This window comes from Gymnodraco acuticeps, unplaced genomic scaffold, assembly GCF_902827175.1.
Source record: "Gymnodraco acuticeps unplaced genomic scaffold, fGymAcu1.1, whole genome shotgun sequence".
Lineage (NCBI taxonomy): Eukaryota > Metazoa > Chordata > Actinopteri > Perciformes > Bathydraconidae > Gymnodraco > Gymnodraco acuticeps.
In genome coordinates, this window is record NW_022989913.1 from 2,180,560 (window position 1) to 2,203,426 (window position 22,867).

General features: G+C 40.8%; 1 protein-coding gene across 3 annotated transcripts in view; it reads right to left on the bottom strand.

Annotated features, from left to right (window-relative positions):
* LOC117541251 (netrin-G1-like) overlaps positions 1-15,020 on the bottom strand; it is a 63,829-nt gene extending 48,809 nt beyond the window's left edge. For 2 of the 3 annotated variants that reach the window (XM_034208441.1, XM_034208426.1), the window contains exons 1-2: positions 13,461-13,949; positions 7,369-8,005 (exon numbers count right to left, since the gene is read on the bottom strand). In XM_034208441.1, coding sequence (XP_034064332.1) covers positions 7,369-7,626 — 258 coding nt within the window. In that variant the 5' untranslated portion in view covers positions 7,627-8,005; positions 13,461-13,949. Of the gene's footprint in view, positions 1-7,368; positions 8,006-13,460; positions 13,950-14,858 lie in introns of those variants that run through there. The other variant, XM_034208433.1, reaches the window with a different exon arrangement.
* Between the last annotated feature and the right edge of the window lie 7,847 nt (positions 15,021-22,867).

Sequence of the window (22,867 nt, forward strand, 5' to 3'; positions counted from 1 at the left end):
AAACAAGACTTGGATTAAACCAATGTCACAATTTCATGAAGTCATATGAAACAATGTGTGCAAACCTAACATTAGACTCCATATGGGTTTAACTGCCACCATGTTTCATCATACTTGAGTTAAAATGTAAGATATAGGTAACTTGGATATTAGAGAACTAACATTGGTATGAATTCATGTATATGGATAATAGACAATATTTGTATTAGTGAATTAGTCTTTTTTTATAAGCTATATTTCCAGTAAGAATAACTATTATTGTAATTTTTTTCTATGAAAGCAATAGTTCTGCTTACACCTGCAGAAAAATATTCCAAACTGTCTTTCTAAGTGTTTTGTCTGCTTAGAAATTCTTTAAACGAAAGAATGCGTATGGTTATAAGTGCTCCGTATGAAATGGCAAACATGCATTCAAATGTTAAGCAGCACAGAAAGACTGTCTATTCAAACCACAAAGCCCATTGCTCTCTATTAAGTTGCCATGCATAATGCATCTGTGTTTGTATTTACAACCCTCTAAGAATGAACCTGTCTCAGATCCCAGGGAATAATGCCGACACATCTCCACTCAAGTGCTCCCCTCATACAGCGTCCAACCTCCACATGTTTAAACAAGGCATAGACATTGTGCATCATCAGCTGCCAGAGAACAAGAGACAGGGAAATTAAAAAGCTGGGACACAAAACAGGTGGCAGGCGAGTGAAAGAATAAAAGATGACTCCCCCCTCTCCGGGCGTCAGGGGACATGTTGCATGTCATCTCAGTGTCTTAGTACGCAGTGGTGCGGTGATGATGTGCCGGGCCAGTTCAAAACAGAGTCAAGGGCACAGGGTTGACGGGAAGCTAAACGCTCCAACTGTTTGCTGTCCCCAAACAAATACAATTTATGGATGAATGAATGCAGGGAACAGGGATCAAAGAGTTATGACCTCTGAACTGCTCTGTCATTTAAGCAGCTAGAGTTGTTCAAACTGGTTTTCCTCACACACAAGTTTTATGCAATCGCTGTCTATTGATCCTAGCCTTTTCATTAAATGATGGCGGTCCAACATTGTATTAGTAGTAGTGTCAGAATTGTGTTAATATTATTTAAGAGATTGATGGCATCAGCAATAGATTGACTTGTGGACAATCTCCCCTAACCCTACACATCTCAAATTAGTAATATATGAAGTTAATATACTTGGAGTTTTGTTTCCTGCTATCTAATGATATTTAGTTCGATATGTATTGTTGTTTTCCAACACATGAGTGAACAGAAACAATGACTTAAGAGAACCACAGTTAAAAGAGGAGAAGAGGAACACTTAAAGGAGCTCTATTATCAGGGCATAACTGGTGTGCAGGTGCGCATGCGCACCCCTGACAAAAAAAGAGCACGGGATCATTTGAGAAAAGGTGCATTTGCGAGAGAGAGAGAGGAAGAGAGAGAGAGAGAGAGAGAGAGAGAGAGAGAGAGAGAAGAAGAGAGAGAAAGAGAGGAGAGAGAGAGAGAGAGAGAGAGAGAGAGAGAGAGAGAGAGAGGAGAGAGAGAGAGAGAGAGAAGAGAGATGAGAGAGAGAGAGAGAGAGAGAGAGAGAGAGAGAGAGAGAGAGAGCGAGAGAGAGGAGAGAGAGAGAGAGCAAATGAATATATATATATTTGCGATTTGCATAAGAACTGGTAAGATAGCAGGGTTTCCCACACATAAGCCATTTAGGTTGAATTGTTTTAATCCGTCCGCGAGCACGACAGCATCTGCGATCCCTCGCTCTACCCCTCGCTATCGCGTGAAGGGTCTGCTTTATGCGCTCCGCACAGTAACCCTGCTGCGGTTCATGAGCGTGCTCTCTAGCGCACCCCCGTTCATAAAGTCAAGAACCCCTCAAAAGGTCCGGTTTATTTCATTTTAAGGATGCGCACCAAGCCACATCTCCAGGTGCTCCTTTGAGAACCAGGGTAAAAAAGTGATGTGCACCCCTGACTATTATGCTCATTTGCAGGTTTATATTTGTAATGGTGTCTCTACTGGGACATGTCTCCATGCTTTAATGTTCAAAAAGCTCTTTATTTCTCTTATACTGCCTGTGCTGCAGCACCTCTTTTCACCCTCTGTCTGAAAGCAGAGCCCAGTCTGCTCTGATTGGTTAGCTTGCTGGCTGTTTTGTGATTGGTTAACCGCTTGGAGGAGTAAACAAAGGAGTCCAACGGAGTCGTTTCAGGCAGTGGGGGGAGTAAGAGTGTGGGAGAGAAACTCCCTCTTGGAACTTTGTGATTTTAGCCTGTGCAGACTTCTGCACCATGTACATGCACAAAAACCTATATAACACACTACAGGAAATGGAGACCCCCAAAAAGCATTATAGGGCCCCTTTAACTTGTGTAGCGTAGCTTTAGGGTTCGGGAATGATCAGCTGAATATTCTAAAAGTCACAACATACAACATGGAATTCATTTATGCTTTCACTATGCAGTCTTAACCACAACCTTTCTCAAGTGTTATTAGCATCACATGGAAAGCTTCTGTCTCTGGTTACACTTCCTGTACTTTCTTGTATCTAAAACTTCCAGTAAACTCATTCCAGACAGCCAAGAGCTCAATGATTTAACTGGCAAAGCAAGTTAGAAGGCTACTATATTAACACATTGTGCAGGACATAGAGTTTAGGCACTAGCTGTTCTGCAGATGTATTATGTATGTCCTGACCTCTTGGCCTACATGTAGCAAAGGTTACTTCTTTTGTCTATAATCGATTAATTTCTAAAGTCTATTACGTCAATTCTTATGAGCATGTAAGACACAGATTGAATGTTCACAATGGCTCCCGTCATTGCCAGCTAAGATAAGTCTGCTGCACTGACTGTCAATAATGTTGCAGTCTCCGAGCAGCTTAGTAGGAGCTCTCGTCTCGTCTTTCCTTGCTAAGTCTCAGAGGGGCCGTGTGGTGATCTGGCAGCCGCAACGCCTTTCATCCATTCTGAGAGAACTAAATAAAGTTCAGAGGAATTACAAGAATCCACCCAGTCAGACTCGGAGTAGCTGGAATAAGCACCATTACTGAATCAGTCTCACAAATGTTTATACAATTGCCAACGTGACGGGGATGAATCAGCATGGCTGCAGATACTGTGGAGCATGTGGGCCGATGACACCTAACTCAAAGCTCACATTCCTTCACTTAGATCTGTTTCCAGATTACTGGAGATGTTGTGGGAGAACAGAGAGTCTGTCAACTTCTTCCTCCAAGATTGTCCCTGCCACAATTCAAACCACCACAGTGAAAAGTTTTCTAATCAGCAGGGTACTAATCCAAACACTACTCCACCATGGCAGTCTCCGTTAGCAATGCTTCACAAGTGTGGTCTGTTTAACAAAACAGAATGTGTTTACCCAGCAGATTCACATTGTGAAATGTTAAGACGCTGTGGCAGCCATCTGCCAAACGCTTATTTATGTTTTGTGGAATAAACACATCCATGCCCATTACTTGGCATCTACAAATGATTTGGTTTGACTCTGAATTGCATGGAAATTAAACCTCCTCATGAAGCAAAGTAATGACCTGCTGCCACCTTTGTGAATTGCCATTAAATCCACCAAAGCCAACCTGATTTAGACTTAAGGGAGGGAGAAAAGCGCTGTAATTAAAAATACTCTCATGTCTGCTAAGCATATCAAAAATGAATATGAGAGGTTTTTTAATGCAGATGACGTTCAGCAGGCATTCTTATGCATTAACAGATATTGTTAATTAAAGCCCATGTGGTGCAATAGTGTAATTAATGTCTTTCCTACGAACATTCAAATGGGTCTGATTGGATAATTTGTATTAATCTATGAAAATTCTCAAAATCGTTCCTCATTAGTTGCAGCCAAATGCATGAATAAGAAATATTACACATTTGGAAAATGAATGGCAATTAATCTATCTTCTTAATAGCCTTTCAATGTTTTAGCTTGCCCACTGCCTTTAAGGGGGAAATATATTAAAGCAGTGTTGAATGATAGTGAGTGACAGTACCACAGCGCACCACAGGAGAACAGCTTTAATACCAACACAATTTTGAAGAACCCCTGAAGGTCTGCAGCTAAAAATAAAAACAGGGCTTACTCCCTGATGCAGAACACCTGTCCTAGACACCTTTTTTTCCTGGACTCTCTTTTATCACTTTCTCTAAAGAGAAACAAACACTGAAAATGGTTTTCATTACCATTTCATCCAAACATAAACCACCTCAAACCTAGACTTATAAGAAATCCACTCTTGAATGATTAATGCCCTTTTTCGGTCAGCAGAGCTTAGTTTGGACAACAAAAACATCCTTGAGCGAAAAAGATGACAATCAAAAGCACAAGACAGAGGGAAGGGAGGGTGGACGAGCCAACCAGGACTCTTTAACCGTCCGCTATGAGGGAAACCAACTCCTGGGGAAAGTGATTAGACTAGGCTCACTGCAGGCAACTTAGTGATTGGCTAAAAGAGCTCATTTGCATGCTGCTCTCATCTCCAACAAAGTCTCAGGAAGCACCGGTGGATAAGGTCACCGGTGTCTGTCTGCCTGTGTGCCAACTGAGAATGTAAACAGATCAAAGGCACCACAGCCGTTTAAGCGAGTGCAGAAGGAGCCTGCGTTTCTGATCATCTGTACAATGATGACCTCAGATTCATGTCAGAGGTGAGCCTGTCACATGCAGCGACGTATGAACACTCGCATAACAAAACCTTTTAGTTAAGTTGAGGAACAGCTTGAATTGGCAAATTATACGAGGTGTGGATATTGCAAATTCTATATTCTACCCGTGATCACTCACGTGCTGTTATTAAAGAGGGATAGTGTTTGTCGTAAACAATTCCCTCTGAGTGGGTGGACAATCCACGCCTTTGATGCCTGCTGTACTACAATGTGGAAAGGGCCATGGCAAAGTTTAGGTGCAATCCAGATGTCTACATCTTACATTGTTGGTGTAACAGTAGATTAACGTTTAGTGGTAGCAAAGTGTTTTGTGGTTGAGTAAAATATATAGATCGATGGACTTTAAACATACTAGCTTTTTGTTAGATTGTCTTATTGAAAAGTGTCACACAACCTTTCTCCCCTATTAGCAGGGAATGATAGGGTGTGTTCCCTGGACACGTAGTGAGTTTACTGATTCCTTTTGGATTTTAAAACGTAAGAGAAGCAGGACGCACAACTAAGGTTGCAAAATTCCGGGAATTTTCAAAGATGGAAACTTTCCATGGGAATAAACGGGAATTAATGGGAATAAACTGGACATTTTCAAAATTGTAGGTTGGCACTTAAATATAGTTGGGGGAAGTATATTTTAGCATAATCTTGACTAAAACAAACAGATGCCATTCAAGTACACTTGAATATCCATGCTATAGCACACTGCTTACTGCATGGCTATTGAGACCACACCCCCTACAGGCACTGTGCATTCCTCCATCACATGCATAGTAATATTTAACCTTAACATTCCTGTTTTCGTTCTTCAATGAAACAAATAATTGTTCAATAAAATAATTAAAACTTGTTCTGTTCCACTTAAAAAAATAATTTAAAAAAAGAAAGATCTGTTGAAATGTCATGTTTGTTGTTTAATTTTGCATCGAATATTTCCAAAATTCCCCAGCTTAACTTGCCATGGAAACTTTCCGGAAACTTTCCAGAAATGTACCGGAAATGTTCCGCCCCTTTGCAACCCTACGCACAACTAGCAACATTGCTAACATCCGTTGAATTTCAACATCAAAATAGACTCAACTAGCATGTATCGTAACCATTATCTTATCATTTGAAACTTAACAAATGTCCAGTAAAACAACTTGGTTTATTAATCCTAACTATCAACTATAAACACAGAGTAATACAAGAATATTCAACAATATTGTGGGAATGTTTCAATTGAAAATATATATATAGACAAAGTTGTGCAAAAACAACGTCAGGTACCAACAGTTACTGTGTCGCCAAATGAGGCACCAGTCTGACCACTATGTGTCTCTTTCTACTCCCTGCGTTATTTCAATGTGCTTTTCGGGATATTCAACTGATGATAAAGGTTTTACGGTTTGTTTTCATATAAAGCTTTACAGAACATAACACCTGACTAGCGACTTGCTTTTTTTTCATCCTACTGTGGCATTAAATGTCTCAATGCCATCTGGAGCTGCACAAATTAAAACTCTCCTTTTAAAGATGCTCATTTTAATTGGTAAATATTTACTTTCAGGGGCTCTCAGTGGGCGCACACACGACTTCTAATGAAGCACTTTAGAGCCTGTGGGCTCTTGCTGTTTTGTGTGATTCTAGACAAATGCAACCTGAGGTTGAACTGTTGATAATGGTTGATAAGGGCCAAAGAAACACGACGCTGAGCACTGCTGTGAGCATGCAGTGCATAACAACTGCGACAGTACAATTACCCTATCAGTGGTAAGACTGATCTACCGTGTGTGTGTGTGTGTGTGTGTGTGTGTGTGTGTGTGTGTGTGTGTGTGTGTGTGTGTGTGTGTGTGTGTGTGTGTGTGTGTGTGTGGTCAATTTTAATATTGCCATATTTTTTGACCAAATACCTTAATTTGTCAACATGCTGTTAATGTAAAAAAACATTTTTAAAGAGGAAAATAAATAACTTTAAAGTTCTGCAGCGTTTTATGATATAGCACAACATATATCTATCTATTTAAAGAGATTAAGAACAAAATATCTCGCATTTATTAAATGGACGTTAGAATATGCATAAATGACCATATGAGGCAGGTACATTCTTAACACATTACAGATCATACGAGAATGGCAGAATCACAAGATCCAATCCAGCACATCAGGCTTCATACAAAGCGTTTCCACCAATCAGCTTCCAGTGAGGAGCTATGGGTGTGGTTTAGATGGTTCAACTAATCACCTGCTAAATATTTTTTTTAAGTGCCTTCCTTTTCTCAAACAGCTTTCAATGGGTTTTTCTGAATGGTTCTCTCTAACAAACAATCTGTGACCGCAGTTTAAAACCTCAGTACTGTCAGAAAAGTAACACATTTGATTTAACTCGGCTACCAGATGAGTAATTTAACTGTGGTTCATGCTGACTTGTTGCTTGCATGTGCTGTACATATTAGGGTGCTGATATAAACCATTGGATCTTAACACCTGCTTCTCAATGATTGTTTAGCATGTATTGATGTGTTTCTGCATTGTGTCTGTGCTGCTTCATGGAAGTGCATCCTAGTGTGCACACTGTTTCAATGTGCACATTAATCTCTGACGCAGCAACAGCTCGGTGCCTTGTATGCACCACTCTTTATCCCTGACCCAGTACTCTGTGTGATCCTGCCTACAGCCTCATTTGTCTCCATCACGGGACGGGCGAGGTTACTACTCACCAAAGCGCAGTACGTTTCTGGCGGATCTCCACACGTGATGTTTGGGGGGTCGAGGGCCACTCGCAGGTACTTCGTCATGTCGGTGCCTTCTGGCTGACAGGCCATGTAGTCCCACGCCAGTCCCTCCTCTGTATAGATCTGGAACTTACACACGTCATAGTGTCCCCAGGCCGCGGGGTAGTTTTGCATGGCGTGGGCCACGCTGGTGCACCCAGCTTGAAGAGCGAACAAAACGGGCCAAAGCATCGCTGATCTCATTCTGTGTGTTTTTTGTTGAACTTTTAGTTTTTACAGCTGCTGCTTTGTCATAAAAAAATGACAAAATCGCTGAGAATTTTCTAATTCAACTTCAGCCAAATGGTGCATTTGGGAACTGTGGCAGCATGTTGCTACTTTTATATGAGCAGCTTCAGGCAACGATTCGCCCCCATTTAGTTATTTTGTTTTTTCGATTGCTAGCACTTCTGCCTGGTTGATGAGGTGTGTCAACAAGGGGCTTTTCACAAGTGTTGATGAAAGGGTCAACTAACGGTCAGATGTGATGGGCAGAGGGGAGTGACACTCCTCATAAGTCAGCGACTATCAGTTGTCCTAGCTTGATCTCCTCTCAGTTGTGGTTTTTGCAGCACACAGCATCCTATAAGACAGAAGAAAAGGACACTTTGGTGAATTTAACAAACCATATAAAGAATTTGAGACATTGTTATTATTGCTTTTGAATTATATTATATATTTAAAGTACATGGTTTAAGGGCACTGAGGTGGATAAGATGTACGTCACATCACCTACTACCACTCACACACACATCATTTATACACAAAGACAATGCAGCAATCCACTATTTATACATTACCCTCAATAATAACCTTGCCAAAATCACTCTATACAATTCAAATCGTGCTTGTTCTGCAAAGCCTAATCTCCATTTTATGTTCATACAAAAAGGCTTATTTCCATGTGTCATGTCACTGCATTTAAGTTATTGCTTTTACCGATTATCTTGCTCCTTTTACTGCTGAATGTGGAGTTGCCTTTGTCCCAAAGCCTTCAGAGGCATTTGGGAAATATTAAAGTAAAATTGGGAGACAGAAATGGTCTATTTGAGGGATTGTACGTTTCCCGGAGCTATCACAAGCCATCATTCAGATGGCCTAACTCATCAGGTAATGGTGCCTGGCAGCAGTCAGTGGAGACACACACAATCTCAATGTCTCAGGTAAATGGTCTGTGCGGTAGTGGAGAAAACAATATGGAGCAGCTATCACAAAGCTACCTGCAACAGAGCAATGCAACTTTTCAGTAAATAGGAGTTAGGTGTTAACAGTCAATGTGCTCAGTAGCCGCAGGTTTGTGAGAGAAGTCTGTGGAAGTATCCGCTAGTGGCTCTTCAGAAAAATTTACTCACATTACAATTGAACGTTTGTCTACTTAGGACCCAATTTCAACAAGCATGAACGGTTATCCTTTTTAAAAGCCCATTACAAGTTTGCAATGTCACATCACATTTATTCTAACGCAGATTCAGACGTAAGCTGTGCCTGTCACAACCAGTGGGAACATGCCTTTCCCTTCAACAGCTTTACTCTCTCCCCATTTAGGCTACAGCTGTGACTGACAGTCAGTGCTGAAATAAAAAAGTTTCTGGTAAAATTGGGTTGGAAGCATGTGGTCTTTTATGTTCAGAGGAAAAAGCTTATTTTCAATTCAATTCAAAACCTTTATTTATCCAGGTAAAATCCCATTGAGATCAATGATCTCTTTTTCAAGGGAGACCTGCAGAATGGATTTGTGTCACGAGATTACCGTTTTATCAAGAGATTATCAAGTCATATAAAATTAATTAAGGAAAGAGTTTTAATCAAAAAGGTTCATCGTGTGAAAGGACAAAGATATGGATCACATTGTGGTAACAGAAACTAATCTTAATGAGTTGCTACAGCTCGCACACGCAGGCTGGGTTCTGTGCTCCCTACTGACATATGGAGGCATTAAAATTCAGTATTTTAAATTGGCCATCTTGTCTTTGACTGAAAATGGTGCCAATTTGAATACATTTGACCACATCTAAGGCAATCACCTCATTCCTTTTCCCAACCTAACGCCCATTTTACAAAAATGTCTACGGGCGTGAATACATTCCAAATGGAATGACAGATGTTCATCTGAAGCAAAATGAATATCTGCACTACAATTCAGGCTCGGCAGACCTTTCAACCTGAGCCATGTCAGGAGGTTTGAAGGCAGGCTACATTTGATAGACCTCTGGTGGGAGAGGAAAATAAACTGGTGAAAGAAACATTTTAAGGGAGGGAATTTAAAGTGGACCTATCATGCTATATTTGAAACATATATTGTAGGGCCATACCTATATAAAGTATATAAATATATATATTTTTTCAAAATACCAAACAGATCCTGCATTTTAGCCATGCCTCATTTCGCTCTATTTGCTCTTTCCAGCCCTGTTTTTGCAGGCGGCTGATTCTGTGAGCTGCAACTGACCACGAGTTGGCAGTTACTTTGGCATTAGGGCAGGCATATCTAGATACTTTCCAAGGTTTGACATAATGAATTGTGCTACTTTTAAAGCAAGCAACAATGTTATCAAATCTGTAATGAAAAAGCTCCTCAAAAACGCTATCGAAGCAGTTCCTGCCGTTGCTACGTTAGTTAAAACGGTAACAACGGACTATTTTTCTTAGCGGATGCATGTCAATTTAAATCAATACATACAACTATTTTTAAATCAATAAAATCATTTTCTAAATCCATAAAAGCATTTCAATTAATATTGGGAGTCATGTTGTTACTTTGTTGAGAATGTGGCCATGTAATAAGCGGGATAATAACACCTTCATGCCGATCTAGATCCTTCCGCTTCGCGTCGGGCTCCTGATCAGCCTGTCGTGTTCTTTTCCCTTACATATGATTATATAGAGTCATTATTCATTTGTTTTAAAGCAGGAGGCGCAAACGCTTGCCTCGGGGAGGGAGAAAAAGAGCCACAGCGGAGAATAAACAGAAGGGCAACCATGGCAACCATGCAAGGGAAGTCTTCTTCACTGCTTTTGTGGCAGACTACAGCGCCACTTACAGGCCTGGCATATGTACTACAGCGTCTCCAGCGCTTTCGAGCAGCAATGGCCGGCCGTGGCCCAACCTCTCATTCCCCTGATAGGTGGAGAATTGACCAATAGCCGTAGAGCCACCGTCCTGACGTCAGGACAGTGTTCAAATCTGGATCAGTCTGTATCAGATCCGTTGCAGCCCCTTTTTTAGAGATTTGGGTATGGAGGAAAATAGAGAGGGTTGTGTTTTCTGACACTTGGTGAGTTCCCTGGAACCTTTAAGGTTTAAAAAAATGCTCATGTCAATCAACAAGACTCCTAAAATGAGGCCAATTACGAATTTGATAACACGGCTGGAGCTCTGAATGATGAATGAGCGATTTATCTTGCGTGTATCAAAATTCATAAATATAAATGTCAGTCGCTGATCAGCGATGCGTCACAGGATGGACCACTCTCCAACTCACATGGCGTCACACACACACAAGCACTCGCCCTTTCATAATGCTGAGGTTGACTTTCACTATAAAGACAGGTACATTAGGTACCAGCTGCAGTGTCAGGGAGGTTATTCTTTTATTTAAAAGAGAACATTCAAAGCTAATAAACGACAGCAAATTGAGCTGACCGCGGGGATATTGGATTTAATTCACAGACACTTGGAGTAATGAAATCTACAGATGAAAGGAAAATGTGCCAGGATGCACAGTGAACCTCTGTTGACGGATACCATTCAACATCAGAGCATGGCCATTTGAAAAGAAAGGGAGTAAATCATGCAGTAACAAATGTTTTAAGACCAGTTTTCAGTTATTGTTTTAATTAAAAAGAACCTACATACAACAAGTGTTTTGACACCATCTTGGCTAATTTAAATCCAATAGAGAGGTGCAAATATGAAAAAAACATTTATTATAAAAATTACACTCTGAAACTATAAATATACAGGAATTAGAAACTACTCCTCTTGTCTCCCCCGCCTTTTCATCATACCTCGTACCACTATAATGCACGGAGGCACTAAGGAATGTCATAATTTAACTGAGAGAAATATGAGGTCAGATTCTATATTAAAAGTCATAAATATTTGAGCAGCTCTCCGTATATAGAGAGAGAGAGAGAGAGAGAGAGAGAGAGAGAGAGAGAGAGAGAGAGAGAGAGAGAGAGAGAGAGAGAGAGAGAGGAGAGAGAGAGAGAGAGAGAGAGAGAGAGAGAGAGAGAGAGAGAGAGAGAGAAGATAGAGAGAGAGAGAGAGATAGAGCTAGCTCTCTCATCGATCTTCGCGAGCCGATCTCTACTCTAGCGCACTATAATCTATCTCTCTATCTATCTCTCTATATATGACATGACATGACCATCCCATCCTCAGCTTCCCCCTCTTTCCCTCTCTCTCTCTTATTTCTTTCACTTGTTTTTGAAGCCTCTGAAACACCCCCTTGTGTCCGCTTGCATTCCATCCCCTGGGCAGCCCAAGCATGGCGGAGTGTTTTAAAAGTCAGCAGGCAGCCGTGCCCCATGGCTTATATTGCTTACAAACTCCCAGCCAGACTCTTAAAAACCATGGACGGATGTATTCTATTCATTTTATAGTAATCCCGCTAAAGTGTGGCTTTGCTCTCTGTCTCCGAGTGTGGCTTTCTGACCTCCTCCTGGCTCCCTTAATGGGCAAAGTGGAAGAGAGCTGCCCATGGTGATGAAATACTATGATTCACAGTAGTACACCTGTACCTTAAACACTGTCATCAATTTCAAGATGACACTTTTATTGATTTCAGTATAAAAACAAGAAAAAAGCCCTTGACAGTCTAAACTGATGCCCCATCTGCAGTTTACCTCGCAACAATTGCTGTTCTGTTGTCTTGCTGTTTCTGTATCGAGCACCTGGTCAGGATTTGGATGTATACACACACAATGCCGCCTCGTTGTGTTTATTGATTTTGCTGACTTCCAACCAATAACTTTTGATCCATAGCCAGTTTGAGCAGACTGATGCTTTGTGGCTGGTTGATGAGTGCAACAATAATGGTGTTAATGCTTCCAAGGTCCACCGCGCCAAGAACCAAACCCTTCCATATGAGTCACAGTGGGATCCAATGGCAAGCAGAAGCATGTCTGTACTGGCAAGCATGTGTCTTCTCATTGTCTTTCACTCCTTCATTCTTTCTCACAGGGTCTCTCATTCAATCGGTCAGCCCTGCTCTTTCTCTCTTCAAACCCTTCTACATTTCTTTGTCTCTCAACAGCACCATTACTGCACTGGACCTATAAGCACATTAAACATCACAATTACTGTCCAGGGGCTCCACCTTTAGCCTCTGAAATCGGAGTCACTTTTTATTTACAACAATGACTGTCTGTGCAAAGAGCTTTTACCCTGGGAGGATGTGGTTGATGTTGAGACAGCGTGAGGGTCCCTCAGTGAGGAGCCCAGCCAGAGAGGCAGTGGTGCAGCTTGCCTGCACCACTGCATGCCACACATGAAATCTGATGCCATACATTATTCAAAGTTCTTTTCCTTAACCACTAACATGCAAAAACGCAGAACATGTTGCATACATTCTAAAATCTAGGACATCTTACATTTATGCAATCAAAAACACACAACAGAGAGCAAGGAAAAAGTCCTGGCGTTATAGTTTGTCATGTGATAAAGCACGTTTCAAAGTAAGATACACAGAAAGGAACCATTAGGCACACACACTTAGATATTTAACAGGAGCTGTCTCGTTATGTTCTGGGTCAGATTTTGCGCAGAGGCGAGGCACACCTATATCTGACTTTACTGACCTGCTGCGCAACAGGTTAAAGTCCCATTATATATCAAATATTAATCGGAAAAATAATAGGGATGTTTAAGTGCATACGTTGTTTTTAGGCTCCCGTATGTTAAACAATACCACTTCAAACCTGATTAGAGTGACAGTTAACCTATACACAGCCCACTGTGATGACTCTATAACTGTGACGGTGTGCACAAAAAGGAAAATGAACAATATGAATGCTCAAAGCTCGACAATACTCACATTTAAATTCGCTCCTGGGTCGAGCTGCTCATTCAACAAGTTAACAGCCTAAATAAGTTGCAGCAGTACTTTGATACGCCTTTGAGTGATTCTTCTCTTTTCAGATTATTCTAATTCCACCAGATGAATCAAGAGAAGCGGCATTCAAATGAAGAGCTAAACGTTTTCTCTCTCTCTCTTTTTTTTAACTTTGTTTTAACTTTTGAGTCTCACTAGAGTAGTTTTACTGTCCATATTTTGTTCCGGGACTTGCTCCCATTGAGACCTTTCCTTTCGCGCCTGCAAACGCCGCCAAGTAACGACAGTCCACACAGGCTGTTTGGCTTTACGCAGCACTGCTCTTCGCGCAGCATATATCGGAATGGCGCACGAGAAACACTTCAAGAAGACGTTAAGGGGATTCGCAGTGGTCGCAAATGCATTAAAGTCCATCAACGCGTATGAAAACACATCCTGATGTTGAGCAATTTATGGAGGCTTTTGGATAGATTTGATAGTGTTGCCGAGTTGTGGACCGTAAAGGAGGAGGGAGATAAGCAATCTTCCTCAAATGGAGACGCTATGTCCAGTTACATACGAGCACTCCGCGGGGTCCTAAAGACAATTCAGATTTGCTTGTAAATCTCAACTTCAACCATTGTTTTTTACGACGTGGTTAAATTCGAGCAACTGCGTAAAATAACAAACCTTCCCTAGAGTCGTTTATCTAACGATTCAGCCTCAAGATCTCTTTTTTTTCTCCATAGTAGTTTATATTGTGTTTTAAATTCAGCTCTGACTTTATCTTAGAGGGAATGCTTTTGGAAAATCCCTGACAGCATATTTCCTCCCGTTCACTCATATGAAGGAAATCATTTAAAACGAATTAATATGATTTGTTTCGTCGAAAGTCGAATCTTATATGTAAAGTTGCTCCAAGATGTCAACAGAGTCAAACTGTACTACAGCCTCAACAGATGTAAGCCAATACGCACTGACATCAATTGAAAAACAGTTAAAACATTTTCAAATTCAGACAACAGTAATTACAGTGTTCAACTCTGATAAGACGTGTCATCTAACGCCGTGCAAACCACACCTATGAGTTAACTCATTGCAATTGTATTATCACATTTAGGATCCGTCAACATGACAGGGATGCATGTGGAGAATAAATCAACCAAATCTTAACAGAGGCAAGTCCTCAGGACATACATTCAAAAAAGTACACAATTAGAATACATTATTAGTTGGAAGGATTGGATCGCCGAAGAAACTAAACAAAATATCTGGAAATATAATATATTTTGGTTGTTTTGTTGACGCTCATAACAACCTGATAATAAAGACGAACATAGTTTCCACTACAACACCGCTTCAGAACTCGATGTTTTCGGAAAAACAAAAGAAATATCTTACCTTCCATTACGATTGTGTGGATTTCTGTGCATGCAGGAAAGGGAAAAAAGTCCTCCAGTCGAAGTTGATGGTGTTAATAGTCGGCGAATTTTGAAGGGAGAGCTGATAGAATAACTACAGTTAGGTGCGTATACCGGGCTCCCTTGGCGAAGAGTCATAGGTGTCACCCTCTCCACTACAGGGTGCCAAGCAGCACGGCAAACAGCCGCGGTGACGGGTCGCTTTGAACACGCATTTTAATTGAGGTGTAATGCCAACTGGTGGAGATTGCACGATAAGAACAACCGCGCCCACCTGAAGGTCACCACAGTAATTGAGTGGACTGTATCCCATGTCGGTGCAAAAAACTGAGTTGTACATGTACTGTAGTACTCTAGACCCTTATATTCTCAAATCATATTTTAAGAGGTGTGTACATTGATTGTGTTCCATCGAAGCCACAAAGCAACCAGGGTGTTTTCCTCTCTATGTAAATCATTTAGTTAGAAATGTGAAGGTGCACAATTTGTTTTACATTATATTGTTTTTACTCCCTTCTGTTAACTTCTTGCATTCATGATCAGAACCTTGGACAGCTCTTGTGCCCAATAGCAACTTCACCAGTGGCTTTTTAATCAAGAAAGAGGAGGGAGAAAAAGAGAAATAAACGCTTTTTCATATTCACAATGCTTTAAAACGTTGTTTGGTAAAGTAGACTGTGATGCATACAGTTTGGGGCTCGCAGTGGGTTCCTTTCTTTCCCTTATATTCATTAGATTGTCCTTTTTTCACCCACTTCATCCTTTTTATTTCTAATTGTTAGAATAAACATATTGGAATGAACCATCTCAGTTTCAAGGAGTCCTTTTATTCCATCTCTTCCTCTAAGACATCATAATAGACACACTTCATTTCTTAACCTGTTTTCTTTGGTCTATCACTTTTTCTTTGCACAATGATCACTATGAAGCTGAGGGTTTTAAAATGCCCCCAAATCAGCCTGTATTGATTTCTGGCAAATTAATATGCAAGGAAAGACCTGTAATCCCATTAAAAAAACCCGGTAAAAGCCATTTATTTTCTGATAAAGGCAGATTTGGTCCAGACCGGAGCTGCATGCATGACAACAAGTCTCTCATCCCCACTGAGGTAAAGTGGCTCACATTGTATCAGAGGGTTCAGCCTTTGCTTGGAGCGACTGCTGCTCTTGACATTTCCATTAAATCATTCCTCCTGGAAATTCTACCATGGCGCCCTGGCAGTCACATGCATGACTGTGTTCTGTCATTTTGATTATAAGCAGTGTAGATAGATAGATAGATAGCTATATTGTAGTTTTGGAAGTAGTCAACATGTAAATAAACAAAAAACTAACATTAGCATAGTAGTCATAGTAGTTCAATTGCTTATATTTTGGTCATTTTATGTGTCAAACTACAATTACGATTAGTTTTCTTTCAGTTATTTTTGGTAATTTCTTCTATAACATAATGGCGTCCAGTTTTAGTGAAACAAAGGCCTAGGACCATGGCTCTTAGACTAAGTTCTGACAAATTATTAATGCTAACATGCTCATTATGTGTTCAGAAGTGTTAGCATGCTAACCTTTCACCAAACACCAAGTACATCCAACAGATTTGGATCATTATGCTACAAAACAAAAAATGTCACCCTCATGTTGGCGCTAGATGAGCTGAGAGAGGATAACCCAAGGCAATTGAAATTCATCCTCTGGGGGTTTTAAATACCTGGACAAAATGGCATCTGATAGCAATCCATCTATTAGTTGTTGAGGTATTACAATCTCGACCACAGTGTTGGACTGAATGATTGACTCTCACTACTGTCCCTGCAGCCATGCCACTCTAAAAATAAAGCTCTGGAGCCCCAATGTTAAAACATTCCACATGGAAAGGTCAGACAATCACAATGACCTTGTGGATTTTTTGTACCTATATTAACTCCATAAACCGTATAAGCCACCACACATCTACAGTTTATTGAATTTCAACGTTGCAAACTAAAGTAGTTCAGAGTATTGGGAATATAAATATACTGCAGAAGATGGCTTTCCTCGAGCCCCCGCAGCCCCCATGGGTCAAAGGTTTCAGGGTCATCTGAATGAATCCACAAAGCCTGCATGAAATCACATCAGAGCGTCCAGAATTCCTCCATTGCAGCTCCTCGGTTTTTCAGCGGCATGCTACAGTGCCTGGTGAAGAGACAGAGGTGGAGTCTGCCCTCTCACCCTCTGCATGTCCTCAACCCAGAGCTGGCGCTGACAGAGATGGAGGGTTTGCTGTTTGATTCAGCTCTCGGGGGTCTATTGATGGTTTCAAAGTGGAGTCCACCTGCCACTGCTTTAATCATCCGTGACCCCGGCTGCATGTTGGAAGACCGCAGAGGGGGACCGGATCAGCAGTCCTGTACGTGTGTGTGTTTGTGTGTGAGCAGTCAAAGGAAAGTAAAGAAAGAAGGAGAGACGGATATATGGAGAGAGAGGATGAAGAGACATTCAGATGTAAAGAGATAAGATGAGTATGAGTCGGTCCAGCCACTTTTCAACTTTGTCATCATGTGACATTTTCTCTATGAGCTTTCTTGAAATAACATTGTTTTGATCCCATCCAGCTCGAGGCTTTTACTTTTTCTCATGAAGCATCTGGTTTAAGTGTATTATTAGTGTATTTAATAAGATTTGTCTCCAGAGGTGGAGCAGAGTGAATCGGCATGCAGACACAACTTATGGCTGCCACATTAATTCAATGTATTCCAAAGCCTTTCTTAAGGCCAAGGTTGTAATTATGGCATGCAATTAGAGGGGGTATAAATATTAGATAACTTCCCAATTCCCAGTGAAAGATAACCCAAAGGTTTTTTCTTTCAGGTATTGGTGATTTACATAAATATCTCAGAGCGCTTCTGGCTATAATTAAAGTGAAATTCACATGGAGCTGACAAACATCACTCATCGTTTGGCCGAGAAGGTTGAGATAAGTGTTTACCTATTATTTTTGTGTCACCAGAAGTCTACTGATAATTGGGTTAGGGTTAAGGTTAGGTGTGCCAAGTGGAGCTACCGTGTGATGCCATATGACTCCACAGTTTTGGATTTGAGTGGGTTGTTACCACACATAAAACTCACTGTGTACAAGGAGTATTTGAAATTGTTTGTAGAGTATGCCAAAGCCACTGCAGTGCAGCTCAAAACAGGAAGTGATCAGGGTGAGGAAGGAGGTTGCAGAGTCAGGAAACACTGTTTAGAACTAGTTCAAGCACTTGTGTGTGTGTGTGTGTGTGTGTGTGTGTGTGTGTGTGTGTGTGTGTGTGTGTGTGTGTGTGTGTGTGTGTGTGTGTGTGTGTGTGTGTGTGTGTGTGTGTGTGTGTGTGTGCGCGTGCACGTGCAAAATCATGAAAGTAATGTTTATTCGAGACACTAATCATAGAAATTATCCATTTACTTTGTAAACATCTTTAATAACTTATATGGTGACACGTTTTGCCCTGATTCATAGCAGTTTACTCCACTTTTAATGTATTTTTGTATATTTCATTTATTTTATCAGGAAATCTCATTGAGATTAAAAATGATTTTCCAAAAGAGACCGGATAACAGGAAGAAAACAGAAGGGAGACAACTTTATTCAGTAAATGAAGAACATGAGATACAGTAGTTACCTATGTTTGGATGTAAGAATTTCCATCCAACTGTTTGATACTGAAAACAATGAGTACGCAATTTGTCATTCGTAATAAAACACAACATACACTTGTATACTCTTTATGAAATCTCAAAATGCTGTTTTGATCATTCCAAAACCCCTACCAAATAGAGACAGAAATGCAATGAAATTGGTCTACTTTTTAGCCTAAGGGGCCACACATTTGTCCTTTTTATAATTCAATCAACTGTTGGAGTCGGGAAGCCTGTTAATTTATTCCGGCAATTACTCAGACCTACTAATGGCGCTTTTCCACTGCAGGACCTGTGACAGGTCTGTGACACCCATAAACTATAATAGGCCTTAAACTCAATTTAACAAACCACTTGTGTTTGTATACTGTGATTATAGAACAACATGAAATATATATAATACATTTTCAGTGTGGGTTATACAAGAATATATTTGATTATATTTGATTATATTAACTTTCGTTTTAATTATTAAGCCTAATATGGAGACCTCAACACAACCAGCATAGTGCTGGAACGTAGACAGGGTTTCTGGTCCATCCAAACCAACTACAAGTAGGATGCTCCGACGTACCTTAACTTGGCTTTGCTGCAATGAAGGCAAAGTAAAACCATCAATAAAATCAAATCTAATTTGAGGACAAAGTCTGATTTAAAACGAAATATTGAGTAGGGTATTCACTTCTGAAACATCTCATGTGACATAAGGGACACGTTTTTGATTGGTATACATCATCATAAATAAATTGATAACATACATGTATGGCATTTCTGGATATAAAGATATATGAATAGTTAGAAATAAACCTCAAGAGAGGGAGATAGAGAGAGAACTAGAGACAACTGTGACTGTGCTCTTTGCACTCCTGGAATCTTGAATGAAAAGTCATGTTGAGTGGGTGGCACACTTCCTCTTGCCAGGTATCAGAGGCAGGGGGCGGAACCTTAGCTGCACCTAAACCAGGCCATTGAAGCAGCTGGTGCCCGGCCTTTCTTTCCTTGAGAGATGTGGGCAACCCGTCAAACTCTCTGCGAGCCGTGCTTCATTTCACTACATGATGGATGGCATGAGTCATGTTCAACAGTAAAAACAAATCAGTTCATCAACAGCCCTCCGTAATATGTGAGAGGAGATAAAAGCGTTCTGTTAGGATAAATACTGAGATTTAAATGAGGTGATAAATGTGAATGATACCCAAGGCCAATTAACACCTTTAGGTTACTTCCTGACCTTTTACTGCAATAGACGGATGAGATGGTGCTATTGAGTGTCTAATTGCGGCTGTATGTACTGCGGATGGCTCATACTTGCCACAGGCTTATTCAAATGTCCATGTCCTTAAATAAAATTGAATTCATAATGATATAATCAATGTACTCAACAAGCGGGAATTTAAAGGTCCCATATGTCATGGCCATTTCTACTGATCATAATTCCATTGTTGAGGTCTACTAAAATAGATTTATATTGTGCAATTTTCCAAAGTCACATTGGTTTCTCATACAGCATCTCTGTATAGTATGTGTATTCACTCTCTGTCCTAAAAGGCTTGTTGGAGCTCCTGCCCCCCCCCTCCCTGTGAACCCAGTGTGCTCTGATTGGTCGGGACATTGAGAGGCTCATTGCTGCGAGGAGCAGACAGGCTTCCGTGTCGGCGATACAGCGAGAACAAGCGAAACTCATCCTGAGCACACACAAACACTCACAGCCGAAGTAAAAACAATAAGTGTGGCTTGATATTGAGTAAGAAAAAGGTTTATAACGCTGTGAGCATGGGTCTGCGGAGAGCATTTCTCCGCGATCCCAACTTAGTAACCTGAAAAACGTTTACCCATTTAAACAGTCGTGGTAGATACCTTGTTTGTTTTAAACATCATGAATACACAAACAACAATGAATACTTACAGGTTGTGTAACCGAATCTCCCGCTGGTCCAAACAAAGTAGGAACAGCATCGTTCTTCAGTGCCCTACGCTGTACATATCCGGCATGAATCACTGAAAGGTTTGGGAAGCTTTATTTCGTGAAAGGCTGGCAGAGGGTGTGGCCTCTGGGTATCCCCACATCAGAGTACCCAGGAAGTAAACATTGGAAAATGAGAAATCTCCAACGGCGTTTTGGGGAGGTATTTTCTGTGTTAGAGTTTTACTCGCTACAGGGTGTACTTTGAGGGTTTTTGACTCTGCAGACCGTTTACATGCATAAAAACCTTCATAACACACAAGGGGACGGGTAATAACCGGAAAAGCATGACATGGGATCTTTAAGGGGAAAAAATCACTGCTGGTTTTGGAGGTATGAAAATAAAATAAAATCCCATTAGGTAATAGTCCGGAGGAGGCTTTGTTTTTTGTTCTGTAAAGCGTTGATTCAGCTCTAAGTTTTGACTTAAATGTCTACAAACCCATGTGAGCCTCTTGACATTTATTAGGTACGGCATGCCATAAAGTCCACATATTCCCTGAGGTTCTTTTGCTTTGCTCTAAACAAGGTTTAGACTTGTTATGTGGTGCACTGAGGAGAGCTGAGATTTTCTTGCAAGATTCCTGGTGGATTGACATGCTGATAAACACTCAGCATGCAGTACAGCGGGGGTTTATATTTCAAATTACATATCTGCAATACTTGACCATAACAGGTTCATTGCTTTGTGGTTTGATCCTTGCCAGGTTCGCCATTTTGTGAATTAAAGCCTCATTTACTGGGAAACTTTGGAATCAGTCGTTGGAGCATATTGTAAAGTTTATGAAATCCTATCTTTTTGTCAGTGGTCATAACAAATAAATGAATGAATTAGACCAAGATAGTATTTCTTGGCTGGACATTAATGTCTTGAAGCTTTTCCGTAGTTGTGTGACCAGTAGCCTGCTTCCCAGAAGGCAGACTGAGATGGAATATATCCCAGAATCAATTATCTATAAATTGGATTGTATTACAGAGAACAGTAGCTCTGAATACGTTTGGTAGGCACTCAGGAGATCGTCAACAGAGTATAACCAACCAACATGTTAACACGCTTTAGCACAGACAAATGTTGCCTCTGTCATTAATTAAAATTCCAAGCAGCCATTCATTATTCTTTGTCGCTACTACATGTATCTCTATATTCTGCAGGCAGTGCAGCGGGGGGTGCACAAACTATGAATGGATTGGATTTTTCTTGTGTTCTGCCTTATTAATCACTTGACTATCAACTAAGGCTGCACAGCCTGTGCTGAGCATGCTACTCCCATATATCATGCTATTTGTGTCTGTCGTGTTCTGAGCGGTTCATTATTTCCAACATGGACCATTGGCAGACGACAAGGTAGTCACTGACCTCTACCTAATCTTCTTTTGATTGAGGGTAACACATTGCAATGTGGAGACTGCTGGCTAATGTTTAGGTGCACTTAGAGAATATTGATTCAGAGGGTTAGCATACATTGTAAAAATAAAGTCCACTATCTTGATTTGTGTGTTTGTAAATGCTTGACTAAGCATTCACTCACCCATGTCTAATCTACTTTTCTTTGAGGTTAACCTGTTGGGATATTACAAACCACAGGGACCTGTGTGCTGCTCTTAAACTGAACTCAAACGGCTGAAGCTGCTGTGGTATCAGGAGGAGAAAAATCTTTGCAAACTTCAACCATCTCAACCAATAATCTTTTGCTCCCACTGGTTCCCCTGAACAGCACACACTTTGAAAGAAGAACAGCTATTTTTGAGATTATAACCCGGAGTGTGTTTAGCCACTTAACATGGCAGGTTATTGTTTTGAAACATATGTGAGCCAAGCACATAACCTACCACATGTTTGTGAGGGAAACTTCTGGAAACAGGACTCAGAGAGACACGAGGAGAGCTGGAGCTTTGATGGCAAACACTGACGGTTTATTTGGAGCTTCGGCCGGAGAATTCACAAGACATGTCAGTCACGAGCCACGAGTTGACACAGGTTGAGATGCCAAATCAATTCTGAAGAACTCTTCTGCAGCTCGAGGTTTTAACTAGTTAGGAGTGTAATAATCAACATTCTTCATCAGTGAGACTAAACAAATATGGACCCTGAATCTAACTAGAGTTGTCGTCCATAGAGAAGAATGTGCGCCAGGGAACCTATGTTCCTAAAAAGAAGGGCTTCTAGATGTCTCTGAACAGTAAACTATATCATGTCAGCTTGTGCTCGGTCATAAACTGCAACAACAATGTGCCCAAGCTGCCCCTCCTAAGAGAGATAGCAGCAATACCCAAGGCCGTAGAACTATGCCATGGGAAAAGAGACAGTGAAAGGAGAACATTATGAACTGTGTCAAAGGTTGAATACCTAAGCAAATTATTCCCTAACAATGT